The sequence below is a fragment of the Schistocerca piceifrons genome, chromosome 1 (assembly GCF_021461385.2).
Source record: "Schistocerca piceifrons isolate TAMUIC-IGC-003096 chromosome 1, iqSchPice1.1, whole genome shotgun sequence".
Lineage (NCBI taxonomy): Eukaryota > Metazoa > Arthropoda > Insecta > Orthoptera > Acrididae > Schistocerca > Schistocerca piceifrons.
In genome coordinates this window covers 282,548,589-282,564,402 of record NC_060138.1, presented here as the reverse complement: position 1 = coordinate 282,564,402, position 15,814 = coordinate 282,548,589, and the positions used below count along the sequence as shown (strand labels likewise).

Below are 15,814 nucleotides of genomic sequence, written 5' to 3'. Positions count from 1 at the left end.
CGCCATAATTGTCACAATATTTCACACGATAACACAGAAAAGCACAATTTGAAGTGCAAAAATAGGAGAACACATTAACAAAGCACTGAAAATAATATCTAGTTAATTGCAAGCGTAGTTGCGAAATACTTGGTGCAAATCTATATGCATGCCACAACTGTTTTACTGTACAACAATGAAAGGCTACAACTACAAAGGAGATTCTCTCTACAATTACGCACTAGCAATAAACAAAAGCTACACTAAATACACAAACTACAAGAAAAAATCAGAAGGTTCCAGTGAGGTATCCTAGGCTAAGGGTCGACATATGAATCGTCCCCTTTGAACAATTATACATGACTGTGCTTAAACTGACACACAATATTTTGTTAGCGCAACGCAATCTGACTTTCAGAATTCCCTACAAGAGAATGGCCCTGACTAACATTAAACTATACCTTTCACAAATCACTTACCTCACAAAAATCTTCGCTGCTCAAGCTACTGCAATACAGCGAGCGCCACTACTGCCAACTAAATAAAAGATTCAAACTATGGAAGGCACTAACTACTGATAGGGATAGTTAGCAAATGAAAGATATTAATAGAGAACAAACAATGTATTTACCTTGATATCATCATATATAAATATAGCAGTTCATGACAAATTTCAAAACTCCGCCATCTCTCTCTCCACATCCACCACTGCTGGCGGCTCACCTCCAACTGCGCAACGCTACGCGCTGTTCACATCCAGCTGCCGCTGCCCCACACTACAATGGCGAGTATTACAACAATGCAAAGCAGCCACAGACTGCACACAGCACAGCCAGTGATTTTCATACAGAGGTGGCGTTACCAATAAAAAAACCTAAACAGCCTACTTACAATACGTATAGCGTAAGTCAAACGTTCGAATTAGAATAGAGACCCGAGAACACAAATTTGCTGTGGAAGGTATGAAATATGAACTCCGTTACTCGCTCGTTACACTTGAAGGACAGATGTTGAATGGGCCGAAACGAGCCGCCGCATAATAGCGTAGTTGCCTGCTAACTTCGAAAGAAGGTAGATGCGGTCCCTAGCGCAACTTATAACATCGTCGAAAATCAGTGCGGACGTGAGAGCTCTGGTGCACCCTGTTAAACAAACGGAAAAACGGAGGTGGTACAATTGGAGAGCGATCCGCCTTCACCAACATGCATAAGCAATTCATTAATAGTTTATGTGTGTGCGTGTGGTGTGTGTGTGTGTGTGTGTGTGTGTGTGTGTACATTTGAATTACAAAAAACTAATAATAAAAAAAGTTGCATGGCGCAAGATTCGATCCGGCGACCTTTGGATTACGAACCCGAGCGCTTACCGCTGCGCCACGAAGCTGTTTGTTAATCGCAGACAGTATTTCACCGTAACGGTTTCTTTTAACTCGATTTTCTCGACAATGGCTGAGAAGTGCATCTTGGTGCTTTGCCACATTACACCTCTGGCCATGAGCTTTTATTATGCGCAGTATGAATCGAATCTGAATTTCACAATTGGCGGCCTCCCCTTGTTAGACATTTTTCGTAGCGTTGTGCTAACTTTCCAATACCAATACTGTCGTCATAAAAGATAGCCACTTGTATATTCCGCCAATACTCTACGTTGGTCTAAATGTCTTCAAAGCCAGCGGTTCATGTAAGCAGTGATGAAACTCAGTCATCCAGTTATGGGCTGTATTGTGGGTGCCCAAACACTTCACACTGAAAACGCTGCAGGAGCATCTTCATTGCCCCTGCAGAGTGCGGCCGAGAATTGTCATGAAGAAGGAGCTGCATGACACTTGTGCTATGTGGGCTGCAAGACGTCAGGCGAAGTCTCTCACCAGGCCCTCATACTTGGCGGGAGACGCTATTTCCCAGACATCTTTGCCTGCTAGCTGTGCATTAGGAACTGAAAACAGCGTCGTGACGCGATCTACAAGCATACTGGAGACTCTGGCCAACACATCTGTGCAAAGGTCCATCGAATTTTCACAGTGGTTTGCGTTTCGCAACCGATTGGAAATTACTTGCCGAATAGCTCTCGTACGTTTTGTGAATGACTCTCCATCTGAGGAAACGTGCACTTGTCTCTCTCTCTCTCTCTCTCTCTCTCTCTCTCTCTCTCTTCCAACAAGATTTCAGTCACAGCTATGCTAAGATACAGCATCCGAACATATTATCGGCGTCACTGTGGAGTACTGAATCGAAAGTGTTTAGAACGTCTAGGAATACCGCCGTTTTAGCAGAGATACGTCGTGTCTGTAGGGCAGAGTTCCGTTGCCACGGTCGATGCTGTGGGAAGGCGTGCAGGTGGCCTTGGAGCAGGATGTCCCTTCCATTTACGCCACTGGTGTGGTGCTGTGTTTCAGGGCGACTGAGGAGGTGTCGGTGCGCGTGCGGGACCCAGCACTGGGGGAGGCTCTGCTGACGCTGCCGGCCAACTCCGTGAGCACCCTCCTCTACACGTGAGTCCACCACTGGCGGCGCCAGATGCTTACTTGTTACACCACAGCTGATACCAAAGACCTATATAAACAACACAGACCGGCCAAGGTGCCTCCATATTTGAAACTACACTACTGGCCATTAAAACTGCTACACCAAGAACAAATGCAGATGATAAACGGGTATTCATTGGACAAATATATTATACTAGAACTGACATGTGACTACATTTTCACGCAATTTGGGTGCATAGATCCTGAGAAATCAGTACCCAGAGCAACCACCTCTGGCCGTAATAACGGCATTGATAAGCCTGGGCATTGAGTCAAACACAGCTTGGATGGCGTGTACAGGTACAGCTGCACGTGCAGCTTCAACACGATACCACAGTTCATCAAGAGTAGTGACTGGCGTATTGTGACGAGCCAGCTGCTCGGCCACCATTGTCCAGACTTTTTCAATTGGTGAGAGATCTGAAGAATGTGCTGGCCAGGGCAGCAGTCGAACATTTTCTGTATCCAGAAAGGCCCGTACAGGACCTGCAACATGCGCTCGTGCGTTATCCTGCTGAAACGTGTAACCAATGGCATCCCACACCATCACGCCAAGTGATACGCCAGTATGGCGATGACGAATACACGCTTCCAATGTGCATTCACCGCGATGGCGCCACACGGATGCGACCCTCATGACGCTGTAAAAGAACCTGGATTCATCCGAAAAAATGATACTTTGCCATTCGTGCACCTAGGTTCGTCGTTGAGTACACCATCACAGGCGCTCCTGTCTGTGATGCATGGTCAAGGGTAACCGCAGCCATTGTCTCCGAGCTGATAGTCCATGCTGCTGCATACGTCGTCGAACTGGTTGTTGTCTTGCAAACATCCCCATCTTTAGACTCAGGGATCGAGATGTGGCTGCACGATCCGTTGCAGCCATGCGGATAAGATGGCTGCTAGTGATACGATGCCGTTGGGATCCAGCACGGCGTTCCGTATTACCCTCCTGAACCCACCGATTCCATATTCGGCTAACAGTCATTGGATCTCGACCAACGCGAGCAGCAATGTCGCGATACGATAAACCGCAATCGCGGTAGGCTACAATCCGACCTTTATCAAAGTCGGAAACGTGATGGTACGCACTTCTCCTTCTTACACGAGGTATCACAGCAACGTTTCACCAGGCAACGCCGGTCAACTGCTGTTTGTGTATGAGAAATCAGTTGGAAACTTTCCTCATGTCAGCACGTTGTAGGTGTCGCCACCGGTGCCAACATTGTGTGAATGCTCTGAGAAGCTAATCATTTGCATCTCACAGCATCTTCTTCCTGTCGGTTAAATGTCGCGTCTGTAGAACGTCATCTTCATGGTGTAGCAATTTTAATGGCCAGTAGTGTAATTGAAAACTTAGCCACCAGGATTTGCAAAGTCATGTTACGCGACATAGGCGCCTGCAAGTACAGAGTTATACAGTTTCGTTTGTCACGCAATAACATTTACTATTACCAGTTGTGATTCTTTCTCTATTTATTGCCTGCTCGACGCGTTTCGGGAAACACTTCCCAAATACGAAGTGCGTTTTTCAAGTTCTATGGCATCTCAAGAGTGATGTTTGTGATGTGGGAGCTGCTGCATTATTCTGGTGCCTTTAATGAAAACACACACATTTGTGTAGTTATTACCGAAGTATCCTGCTTTATAGATCCTGGCGGATTTCAGTGTAACTTCTACATATAGTTATTACACCTTTGACTTGGATAACGTTTAGCGAATTTCGCTCCATGAAGTTATGTCGTACGTATGAATCAAAGAAATATATTTATATAAGTCGCTGGTATTTATAAGGAAAGCACAAGAGAATAGTCTTAAATAAACATTTTAATACGCAGTTCTGAAGGTTAATTACCGTTGCTGTTGAGGACAATTCGAGGTATGTGAGCTAAAGCTTGTTTTATAGCGTGTCGTTTTTTTCTGTGGCTTTCAAATGGTTCAAATGGCTCTAACCTCTATGGGACTTAACGTCTGAGGTCAGCAGTCCCCTAGACTTAGAACTACTTAAACTTAACTAACCTAAGGACACCACACACATTCGTGCCCGAGGCAGGATTCGAACCTGCGACCGTAACGGCACCGCGGTTCCGGACTGAAGCGCCTAGAACCGCTCGGCCACAGCGGCCGGCTTCTGTGGCTTTCAACAATTCTGATAGGAGATGGGACAGTTGTGTTTCATCTCATACTGCGGAAGGATTTTTGATTAAGGGATTGAACAATCCATTCTCCGACTCGTAGAACGCTGGTTTTGGCTTTCCTGATAACGTCATCCTCCTGAACAGGTTGGTTGGTTGGTTGATTTGGGGGGGGGGGGGGGGGGTCAAACAGCGAAGTCACGGGCTGTGTCCTTTCAAAGGAACCATTCGAGCATTTGCCTGAAGTGATTAGGGAGATCACGTAAACCTAGACCAGGATGGTCGTACGTGGGTTTCAACCGTCGTCCTCCCGAAAAGAAGTCCAGTGTGCTAACCACTGTGTCGCCTCGCTCGGCCTCCTGGGTAGCCCTCACCCAAAGTTCCGTCTGGGGAATTATTTTATCTTCGGAATATTTTACCCAAGACGATTCCATGATCTTTACGCCCTACTGTTGAGCTGCATGTCCTTAGGGGAAAAAGGGTCTGTGATTTCTGCCTTGTTTTCAGCCGTTCGCAACACCAATACAGAAAGGTCATTTGGCATCTCCATACATACCTCTCCTTTGGGGTTGAACCTACGTTTGTCTGTGTCGTTGGGGCAAGCAGGCTACCCTACGACGGCAAGGTGGTTGGTTCACTTGCGGTGGGATCAATGTACAGTCACAAAAATCTTTGATATTTTGCAGGATCACAACAAAATCTTCAGATAATAAAGCAAATCTCTTATCATTTCTTCTGGAAATATCCTTCTTACTTAGAAGAGACACTGCAAACAATGGACAAAAATAATGGTTACGTTTATTTGAAAACCTTTCTCCGTGGCCGAGGCTGCTAACGCACGAATGTGAGGTGGCGCTCGGCTCGAGGGCAGACGTTCAAGATTCTGGTAGCGGAAGAAACTTTCACCACCAGCATTTTGTCGGCACGTGGTGGAGACGGGGTAGGATTAAGTTCCAGATCACCAGACTTTACGTCAGCGTCTTGGATTAAATTCCAAACCCCTCCGCAGCGTGTCGTGGGGTGAGGGCATGTGACACTGCTGACGGTGATCACTCGGGTGGAGACGCTGAACGCGACGGTCGAGAGGAACAAGCTGTGTGGCAACACTGGATTACACTCTCTCCGTCCTCTCGTGACCATAAAAACAAATACATGGTACATTACTATGAACATACTGTTTACAGTCACATACACTTAAGGCACAGTTATTACACGCCTCGAAAAATTTTTCCAGTTAGGCTTGTTCTGTTGAACCCACCTTCAAGGACTACCAGCCAACAATTTCATAAGACTCTTTCTTTTCATTTTTGTTGTTAAATTTTTGTTTCACTTGTAACATGAGTAGTGCCAAAGAACATAGTACTCGTTTTTATTAAATTTAAACCATTGTCCTACGTAAAAATATGTGAATGACAAGTACGCAGTTATAGAACAGAAAAAATGTACATATTATCTGTAAACACAGTCGTTCTACATCATTTCTACAGAACTCGAGTGAATAAACCAACCGGCCATTAACTAACATTTGATAATAGTTGATGGCGATCACGCCTAAATCTTGCCAGAACTGTTTGTCAAATATTCTCAAGACAACGGGTAATGTGATATTCCTTCTTCAGAATGGGCAACAAAATTGTATGTATTAAGCTAGGGGCGTATGAATTAGCCTACCATTTCATTTACAACGTTAAGCGTTGGCCTAAATGTAGTGTAATTAAATCAATATAGCCAAAACTTAAAGTGATATTACAAATTTCATTTCCTGAAGACAGTGAGCTGGTGCTCCAGCGAAATACTGCGAGTTTTTATTATATACATGCATCATGAGGCACAAAGCTCGAGAGCTTTAGCTGCTGGAGAAATGCCTTTTCTCAATTTCGGCATTTAATCCCCCTGAAAATTAATTGTTCTTATTTTACAGGAGCAGCTGACGCAGACCACATGGATTCGAAATAGCGACGGAGCAACTTGGTCCTCGTGAACTGTGAAAGGAAGAGAGAGAGAAATATAAAAGAGCTGAATTATTTCCTTTTGTGTTTAATTCACAAGTTTTGTCAAATTCAAACTCGAACATGTACAAAAATGTTACCAACTTCATGGGCTAATTATTCATTCGAAACTATGGTTCAAGTACATTCGTAGTTCACAAATTTTGTATAATATGCCTTTAATACTGTATATATGAAAAAAGTAAAGCTATATTCTTTTACGTGTTATTTAATTGCAAGGAAAAAAATCATGTAGAAAATGCATTTACTTTATATAATTTATTAATCTCCTCTGCTACCCGCTAACCAACCTCTGATGAAGTACGCTAATAGTTCCATAGATAAGAAAAATAACTTATTTAGCGATATTATCTACAATATAATGGTTAGTATTGTGAATTACATAAGAGTTCTTTGGCTTATGTCTGTTTTACTAATACAAGGAGGAAAGAGAATAAGTGTATGTTGCCCATCCTTCAAGACCAAAGGTGTGTCAACACAAACATATTTTCTCGGGCGGTGTAACACCACACATACTAGAGAGGTAACTGAAAACGGGAGGGAAGAGAAATTAATGTGAATAACTTAAAACAGGTACAGTTCGACAGTGTGATCAGGTGAGCTGGCCAACCAGTTGAAGAACATTTTACAAAGACTTTAGTTACATATAAATACAAACAGACAAATACCGCTATGTTTTGTGTGGGGCCGCTGCAGTGGGAAGAAGTATTTGGAACATATAATTATTGTGTTACTGATATTTCACACAAGCTCTGCAGCAAATTGAGAAACTGAATAATAAATCCAATAAATTCAATTTTCTGTTATCAAATTACAGTCTACATAATGCAGAAAATGCATTACCTTCACATGTACTGTAAACCAAACCACACAGTACAAATCTTGAAAAATAGTAATTCCGTTTTCGTGCTCTAAAATTAAATAAGTAACCAGTACCAACTTGTAGCATTCATATAGAATTGATAAATCACACAAAATGTCCGAAGTATCATACGAAATTTTAAAGAGAGTAAATTCCTACAAACAGTTATCGAAAAACATGAGAGAAGCACTGAAAAATTTAGACAAATTTCTGAAGAGAACAACATTATAAAGTAAAAAAACGGAAAGAAAGGTACTACTCTGCTGCAGATATTTCTGACATTCTAATTACATGAAACGCAAATACTTGTAGCCAAGATAGGCCCCGCCAAATGATGCAAAAAAGTACAATAAAACTATAATAAACATACACAAAGATTTTCAAGCGAGAGTAAGCACTCCATCATGTTTTACGCATTCAGCGAAATCGCATCACGTGACTTTCGTTACGAAATTGTTCTAAAGCTACAACAATTATACTCATAGTAACTTAACTATCGCTCTGCTGTGCTATACGAAAAGAGATGACATTGTAAAGTTGAAGTAAATAATTTTGAAATCTGTAGAATATAAATCATTCTTCGATTTCTCATTGTTCTTTTGTTTTATACCTGATTTCGATGTGTTTATCTGATGTCCTTCTAAACTACTGAATAGAACATAAAAGTTTTGCAGGCAAGACAGGCAAATATGTAAAATATAATAACACTATATAAAAAAAAAAACACACACACACAATTGTCCCGTAGTGTTAGGATGCTGTCAGCACACAGTATGCTGTCGGTGACCTTATAATACGGATCAGTTGTGTTTGTTTCATATAGTCTCAATATGTGCTTACGTGTTTTGATGGCTCCTATCTTGGCTACAGATCTTTTTTGAATACTATTTGCTGACAGTGACATTACAATAGGGGTCAATTGTGTATGTTTATTATAGTTTTATTGTACTTTTTTACACCATTTAACGCGCGTCTATCTCGACTACAAGTATTTACGTTTCATGTAATTAGAATGTCAGAAATATTTGATGATAATCAACTAAATCTAAAAGCTCCAGAAAAAATAAAAATATTTGGGATAAAGGTTCTTATACAAAGGTTGCCCAGAAAGTAATGAACGTCATTTTTTTTCCTTCAACAATTCTTTATTAAAAATAATGAGAATTACACACAACAAAGAATAGTGTTTTATCTACACGCCTTATTTTTCCACGTAATCTCCATCACGTTCTATGGCCTGCCTCAAGCGCGAAGCAAGGGCGTGTATGCCCTGTTAGTATCAGTCCGTGTCCTGGTGACGGAAGCAGTGTTTCACTGTGTGAATCACCTCCTCAGCTCCTAAAAATGTCTTCCACGAATGGCATCCTTTAATGGCGAATGACAAGATCAGCTCGCTGCAACATGTCAGGCGTTACAGTCGTGGATGGTCTCCCCGACCGTTGCAAATCGTGGAGCTTCGCCGAACTGCTTTCTGATGACTCCACCCTCCATGCCCAGCGACTAACTGTACTTCTGTCGACAGCAGATGCTCCATAGATTTTGCACAAGCGTTTGTGAATATTCTCCACAGTCTCTTTCTCTGTAGTGAGAAATTCAATGACGGCACGTTGCTTGTAACGTACATCACCTACAGACGCCATTTTGAAACTCTCCTGCGGCTGCGCTATCTGATGGAAGTATCGGAAACTTGGAGTAAACACTCAGGAGGCTTCAAGTAATACATAAGTAACGTTTCACATTCATAGCAATCATCGCCTCTTTCACCACAGCAGGTACAGTTGGAAGCGTCTACGAAGATGATTGCAAGGTATGGAACCGTGTGGAAGATTGGAAATTATTCATCTTCTGGAAGCCGGTCAGCTGTGAATGTTCTGAAGGAGAGAGGAGGTCCCACTGCTTATGTTTGCCAATGAGTAGACAGCTCTGTCATCAGTGCCTTCCGTCTTATTTCTGATGCATTGTTACCAAGCAAAGCAAGATGCAGCTTCACTCAATTCGCGTCCAACAAACCAGACAGATATGGTTTGAAATTATGGTTGGCTGTTGAAGTAACGACAAAGTATATATGTAATGCTTTCCCATACCTCGGCAAAGAGGACACGCATAGAGAGAAACAACCACTTGGAGAGTACATCGTTCTGTGTCTCATGGAGCTATTTGTAAATCAAGGAAGAAATGTGACCACAGACAACTTTACATCTCTTCAACTTGCTAAAATACTCAAAGAAAAGAAAGCTTCATTAGTTGGTACAATGAACAAGGTCCGCTGTGAAATCACCGATGAAGTAAGGAAGCCGAATGCTGAAATACACTTCACCACAATACCACACAATAGTGGCAACACAGACTGTAACTTGGCTGTATACCAAGGAAAGAAGAATAAAAATGTCATTCTTCTGAAAATGCTGCATGCTGAAGTAGCAATAAGCAAGGAAGGAAAGAAAAAACCTGAAACCGTAATGTTCTACAATGCAACAAAGTACGGGGTGGATGTGGTTGATCAAATGACCTGTAAATATGCTATGAAGTTTGTATGTAGGAGACGGCCAATGCATGTCTTCTACAACATACTGGACATGGCGGCAATGGGTCATCTATAAGATCGTAACGAACAAGAAAATGGAAAGGAAGAAGTTCATATTTCAGCCGGCAAATGAACTCAAGGGAATGGAAAAAGCAAGAACATCAGGCAAAGGAAGAGGATATGGGACTCAAATCACCTAGAAAGCGGAGGAAGTTCAAAATCAGGCTTCTTGAAAAGCAACAAGACCAGCGAAAACTGTGTAAAACAGACATCACCTGTGCTAAGTGCATTTAGCAGCTTCAAATGACTTGAGCGAACAGTAATACAGAGCTGTTTATAAAATATATGTGAGAGTAAAATAGACCAAATATACTAAATGTGTCTAGAAGGTTGTATGAATAGTTAATAATCTATAGTTAAGAAAGTTGTTAGCAGTAGCAACAATAAATTTATATGATACAATGTTGTGCAAATAAATTAGTAATTATTATTTATAATTGTAAGTAATTGTTGTGATTATTAGAAATGAAGTATGGATTAACAGACGCTCTAAAAATGTACTTGTTTAAGTAAAATACGAAAATATTTTATGTGAGGTCAAAATGACCCCTTTCTGCCGTTTTAGGAATGTTAGAAACTCCGCCTTTCTAGAGTTATATCGCTCCTGTCTAGAACCTGTATGTCAGGAGAATGACTTGCGTGCACAGTGACAGATGGTAATAAATGGTTTCAGTCGAGTACGTAGTCCCAATTTTCATCCACCAGTGTACAGCAGTGCACAGAGACATCCAAGAAACAGGTCAAGAGAATGTTTTTGTGAATTGTTCTGTTTATTTCTTGAAGGATTTTTTGTTTATTTACGTTTGTACAGTTTTGTATATGCGTGAATGTAGTCTAAAGTAAATATGTAGATCGTTGTTTTACTGATAAACGCTGTACGAACTAGCGTGAGAAAATTTTAAGACAGTGTGAATGCAGATGACAGGTAATTTTGTATCATAACACGTTAAGTAAGTTTATGATAAAAGGATTGCTAATTCGAGTTCAAATGAAAACAGTTAGTAACATAAATTATAAAGAAAATATCAGAATGTTAAATATTTATTTCGTGAAAAAGTACAGTCCGTAAGTGTGTTATTTGTTGATTGATTAGTCATGAAAAGGGCGGACTAACGCGAGAGGATGATGTTATTCTATTGGCATTAAAGAAAACTGACCAATCAGAACGGAGTATTCCTTGCGTTTCTATTCTCTTGGAGACGTAGAATGCTTACAGCAGCCTAGGGAATCGGAGTCAAGCTTTTCAATGGTATAGTCGTGTGTAGTTCGTACTCCGAAGGAAGTTATAATTTCCCAGTTTTAGTTGTGCAGGATGCTTAAAAACTGTTTTGAAGTGAAGGCATAATTATTCCTGTGTGTTGTTTTAGAAAGTACGGATTTTTAAGTAATTTTGTGAATGAGAAAAGACAGTAATTCCACGTGGCATATTGGCCAGATCGGTGACTAAAAACTAGACATTAAAAATTAGACACCGATAAACTTATACACACATCAAAAAAAGTTTAGCATCACCCCAGTTCCGAGAACTCCTGATGATAGACGTTGATCGTGGATACTGTATCACAAACACAGTCCCTGTGACTCTTCAGAGATGTCACTAAACCCGCCCAAAGATATAAACAACCATGCAAGAGCAGCGCCTATTAGACGGAGGTGATCCGACAGCCGATCAGTTCCACTCATTCCACCAGGAAGGAGGTACACGGCTCGTGTTGTCTGTAGTTCAACCATACCTAGACGGTCAATACCGCGATTCGATCGCGTCTGCAATGTTACTTTGTGCCAGGAAGGGCTCTCAACAAGTGATGTGTCCAGGCGTCTCGGAGTGAACCAAAGCGATGTTGTTTGGACATGGAGGAGACACAGAGAGACAGGAATTGTCGATTACATGCCTCGCTTATGCCGCCCAACGGCTATTACTGCAGTGGATGACCGCTACCTACGGATTATCAGTCGGAGGAACCCTGACAGCAACGCAACCATGTTGAATAATACTTTTAGTGCAGCCACAGGCCGTCGTGTTACGTCTCAAACTGTGCGCAATATGCTGCACGATGCGAAACTTCACTCCCGACGTCCATGGCGAGGTCCATATTTGCAACCAAGACACCATGCAGCGCGGCACAGATAGGCCCAACAACATGTCGAACGGACAGCTCAGGATTGGCATCACGTTCTCTTCACCGCTGAATGTTGCATATGCCTTCAACCAGACAATCGTCGGAGACGTATTTGGAGGCAATCTAGTCAGGCTGAACGCCTTAGACCCACTGTACAGCGAGTGCAGCGAGGTGGAGGTCCCCTGATGTTTTGGGGTGGCATTATGTGGGGCTGACGGACGCCTCTGATAGTTATGGAAGGTGACGTAACGTGAATGCCGTCCTTCGACCGATAGTGGAACCATATCGGCAGCATATTGGCGAGTCATTCGTCTTCATCGACGCCCCCCTCGTGCACATCTTGTGAATTATTTCCTTCAGGATAATGACATCGCTCGACGAGAGTGGCCAGAATGTTCTCCAGACATGGACGCTATCTAACATTCTTGGGATAGATTGAAAAGGGCTGTTTATGGGCGATGTGACCCATCAACCACTCTGAGGGATCTTCGCCGAATCGTCGTTGAGGAGAGGAATTATCAGTGCCTTGCTGAACTTGTGGATAGTATGCCACGACGAATACAGGCATGCATCAATGCAAGAGGGCGTGCTACTGGGTATTAGAGGTACCGGTGTGTACAGCAATCTGGACCACGACCACTGAAGGTCTCGCTGTATGACGGCACAACATGCAACGTGTGATTGTCATGAGCAATAAAAAGGGCGGAAATAATGTTTATGTTGATCTCTATTCCAATTTTCTGAACAGGTTCCGGAACTCTCGGAACCGAGGTGATGCAAAACTTTTTTTTTTAATGTGTGTAATTCCGAAACGCGTCACTTGCTGATCGATTAAATCATTCTTCATCTGTTCTATGACTTTTTATGCGACGTTGTCAGCTTCAGGATAGATCTATGTATAATTAATAGAGAAGTCGCTAGCCTCCTACGTGACTTAATGCCAGACCTTCAGTATGCGTACATTACACGGGAACCACTGTAGCAACTGCATTTCCGTAGAAGTCTTTCGAAGAGCGTGTGCTCTAGACACATGTAATGACATTTGTTGTTATGTGTGCGGAGAGCACACACTATTCGAAAGGCGTCTACGCAATCCAGCTACAACAATGGTTCCTGTATTAAGTACAGATGCGACTGTAATACTATGGACGTTTGATGTACTGGGGCCTGAAGAAATCGTCACTGAGGCATTACAGCTTGTACCCTAAATAAAGTTTTGAAAAATAAGGGCGATCGTACATACTTCTACAATAACGCAACGTTTTTGCTTATTCTTTTTTTTATTGAGACCTTTTTCTCAGTACCCATTAGACCAAAAGAAATGGCTACGTGCAGCCACCCATTTAATCGAGGGTAAAGTAAATATGTTTAAAAAAAAGGGAGAACGTCGAAATACTCACCTTGATACATGTTCACAGTAATCTGAAAGAGTGAGCCCACATTATAGTACGATAACATCCCATAGACGTTGCAGAACCACCTTCAAGACTGAACTACACTGAAAGCTAAACGCCTCATTCGGCCGTTTCTGCACTCGACCGCTTGAGCAATTATGATATGCATTCGCAAATTGAATATTAGATTATACAGCAGCTACGTGGTTTACTAATAACGAATGAAAAACTGTGCCGGACGGGACTAGAACTGGGACTTCCTGATTTGCCGAGCGAGCGCCTCCAGGACCGACTCATACTTTTATATCTCCTAGCGCCTACATCCCAAAACATCTTATACAAATCGTATGATTCCCGCACAAGGAGAGACAATGTTTTGCTCGTCAGATCGCCTTGCTTTGGTATGAAATGCAGTAGGGCGTTGTCTGTATTCTTTATGGTTTCTATAGGGCAATGTCTGCATAGTACCTGTATCTGTCTAATCATGGTGTACATCCTCCCTTCTTTTCAACAGATTTACTTTTCTCTCCATTAAATGAGTGGCTGCATATAGTGATTTCCTGTTATCTAAATGCATGCATATCCGAGGGAGTATTGCATCCAACTATACAAACACCTTACATTGAGTTGACAAAAGTTATACGACACCTCCTAATATCGTGTCGGACCTCCTTTTGCCTGGCGTACTGCAGCAATTCTTCGTTTTTGGGGATCTCCTGCAGAAATACTGAGCTGTGCTGCCACTATAGCCGCATACCCACTTAGCCATCAAGGTGTACCAAGTACCTGCCCCACGGAACCAATCAACAAGATTACGTGGGGACTCTCTCGGTTTGAATGTGAATTTGCTCAGCCCATTGTTTTCTGGATTCACTGTTTCTGTCATAATTTGTAAAGATAAAAAGTCATCAAATCTTGATGAAAACTGAGAGATCTGTCGGATAGTCTAATTCGAATACGAGGGTTGTCCAGAAAGTAACTTCCGATCGGTCGTTAAATGGAAACCACAGTGAAAATCAGAAACATTTTATTTGCAAGAGTTAGCTACACTTTCCAGATACTTCTCTACATAGTCTCCGCTCCGACCTAGACATTTGTCGGAGCGTTATACCAAATTTCTAACACCATCGTCATAGAAGGCAACTGCCTGTGCTTTCCGATAATTCTCTACGCTGGTCTATAGCGTCTTCACTGCCCCTGCAGAGTGCGGCTAAGAATTGCCATGAAGAAAAAGGTGCGTGGCAGTTGTGTTAGGTGGGTTGCATTCATTAAGGCGAAGCCTCTCAGTGGGTCCTCCTACTTGGCGGGAGACATCGTTCTTCTAGGCACCTTTACTCGCTCACAGTGCGCTCATAACTGAAAAGAGTGTCTTGATGCGATTGACGGTCATACTGGAGACACTACCCACCACATCTGTGCAAAGCTTCATCGGGTTTTCACTGTGGTGTCCGTTTCGCGACCGATCGGAACTTACTTTCTGGACAACCCTCGTATATAATGTAGTCTTGAGAGTCATCAGATTAGCATTTGGTAGCGTACTTCCGAATACTTCTAGTGGAGAAAGAACTAATTTGTAAGCGTAATTTTTATGATTATTCTCTTCCAGCTTCTATACATCTGACGATGTTATGAGGTTATAAACTATTCTTTGTGGTTAATTATGACGTTTATAATTTTGGAGAGTCTGCGACCTTGCCAAAGTCGAACATTTCAAATCACTAAAGTAGTAAGATGAAACAAGCATGTAATAAAGTGTCTCCGACGAGAACTAAAATGCATTTTCTGTGCTACAGCAGTTCTCAGTTGTCAGAAATGAATAAGCCAAGATGGGGAGGGGGGTGGAAGGAGCATGACACTTGATTTGCATCATAAATGCAATCGGTCTCTTGTAAAGCTCCATTTCATGCCGCTTTAAAGATTGTTTCCTAAGAATTAAATAGCAGCAGCGTGAATAGTAGTGGAAACAACAATGGAGCTCCAGCTTCGATTCGTTATTCGATTTTATGTGGTATGTTACTGCTTATGCCTGTTGACTTACTCGCGTTTCTAAGAAATACCATTCCATTTCACACAAGGAAACAGCAGGCTCTCATCTGTTGGTGCACAAGAATTTAGAAAAGTCGTACACTACTCCACGATCGACATAGTCCAGCAACATCCCATTAATCGACTGAAATCCGGTCAACCAGCCTGAAGAAACGCCATGA

General features: G+C 42.2%; 1 protein-coding gene across 1 annotated transcript in view; it reads left to right on the top strand.

Moving 5' to 3' along the window:
• Nucleotides 1-6,692, top strand: part of LOC124711996 (lysosomal acid glucosylceramidase-like) — a 173,357-nt gene extending 166,665 nt beyond the window's left edge. The window contains exons 10-11 of the mRNA XM_047242316.1: nucleotides 2,375-2,470; nucleotides 6,560-6,692. Coding sequence (XP_047098272.1) covers nucleotides 2,375-2,470; nucleotides 6,560-6,569 — 106 coding nt within the window. The 3' untranslated portion in view covers nucleotides 6,570-6,692. The remainder of the gene's footprint in view (nucleotides 1-2,374; nucleotides 2,471-6,559) is intronic.
• The last annotated feature ends 9,122 nt before the right edge of the window (nucleotides 6,693-15,814 follow it).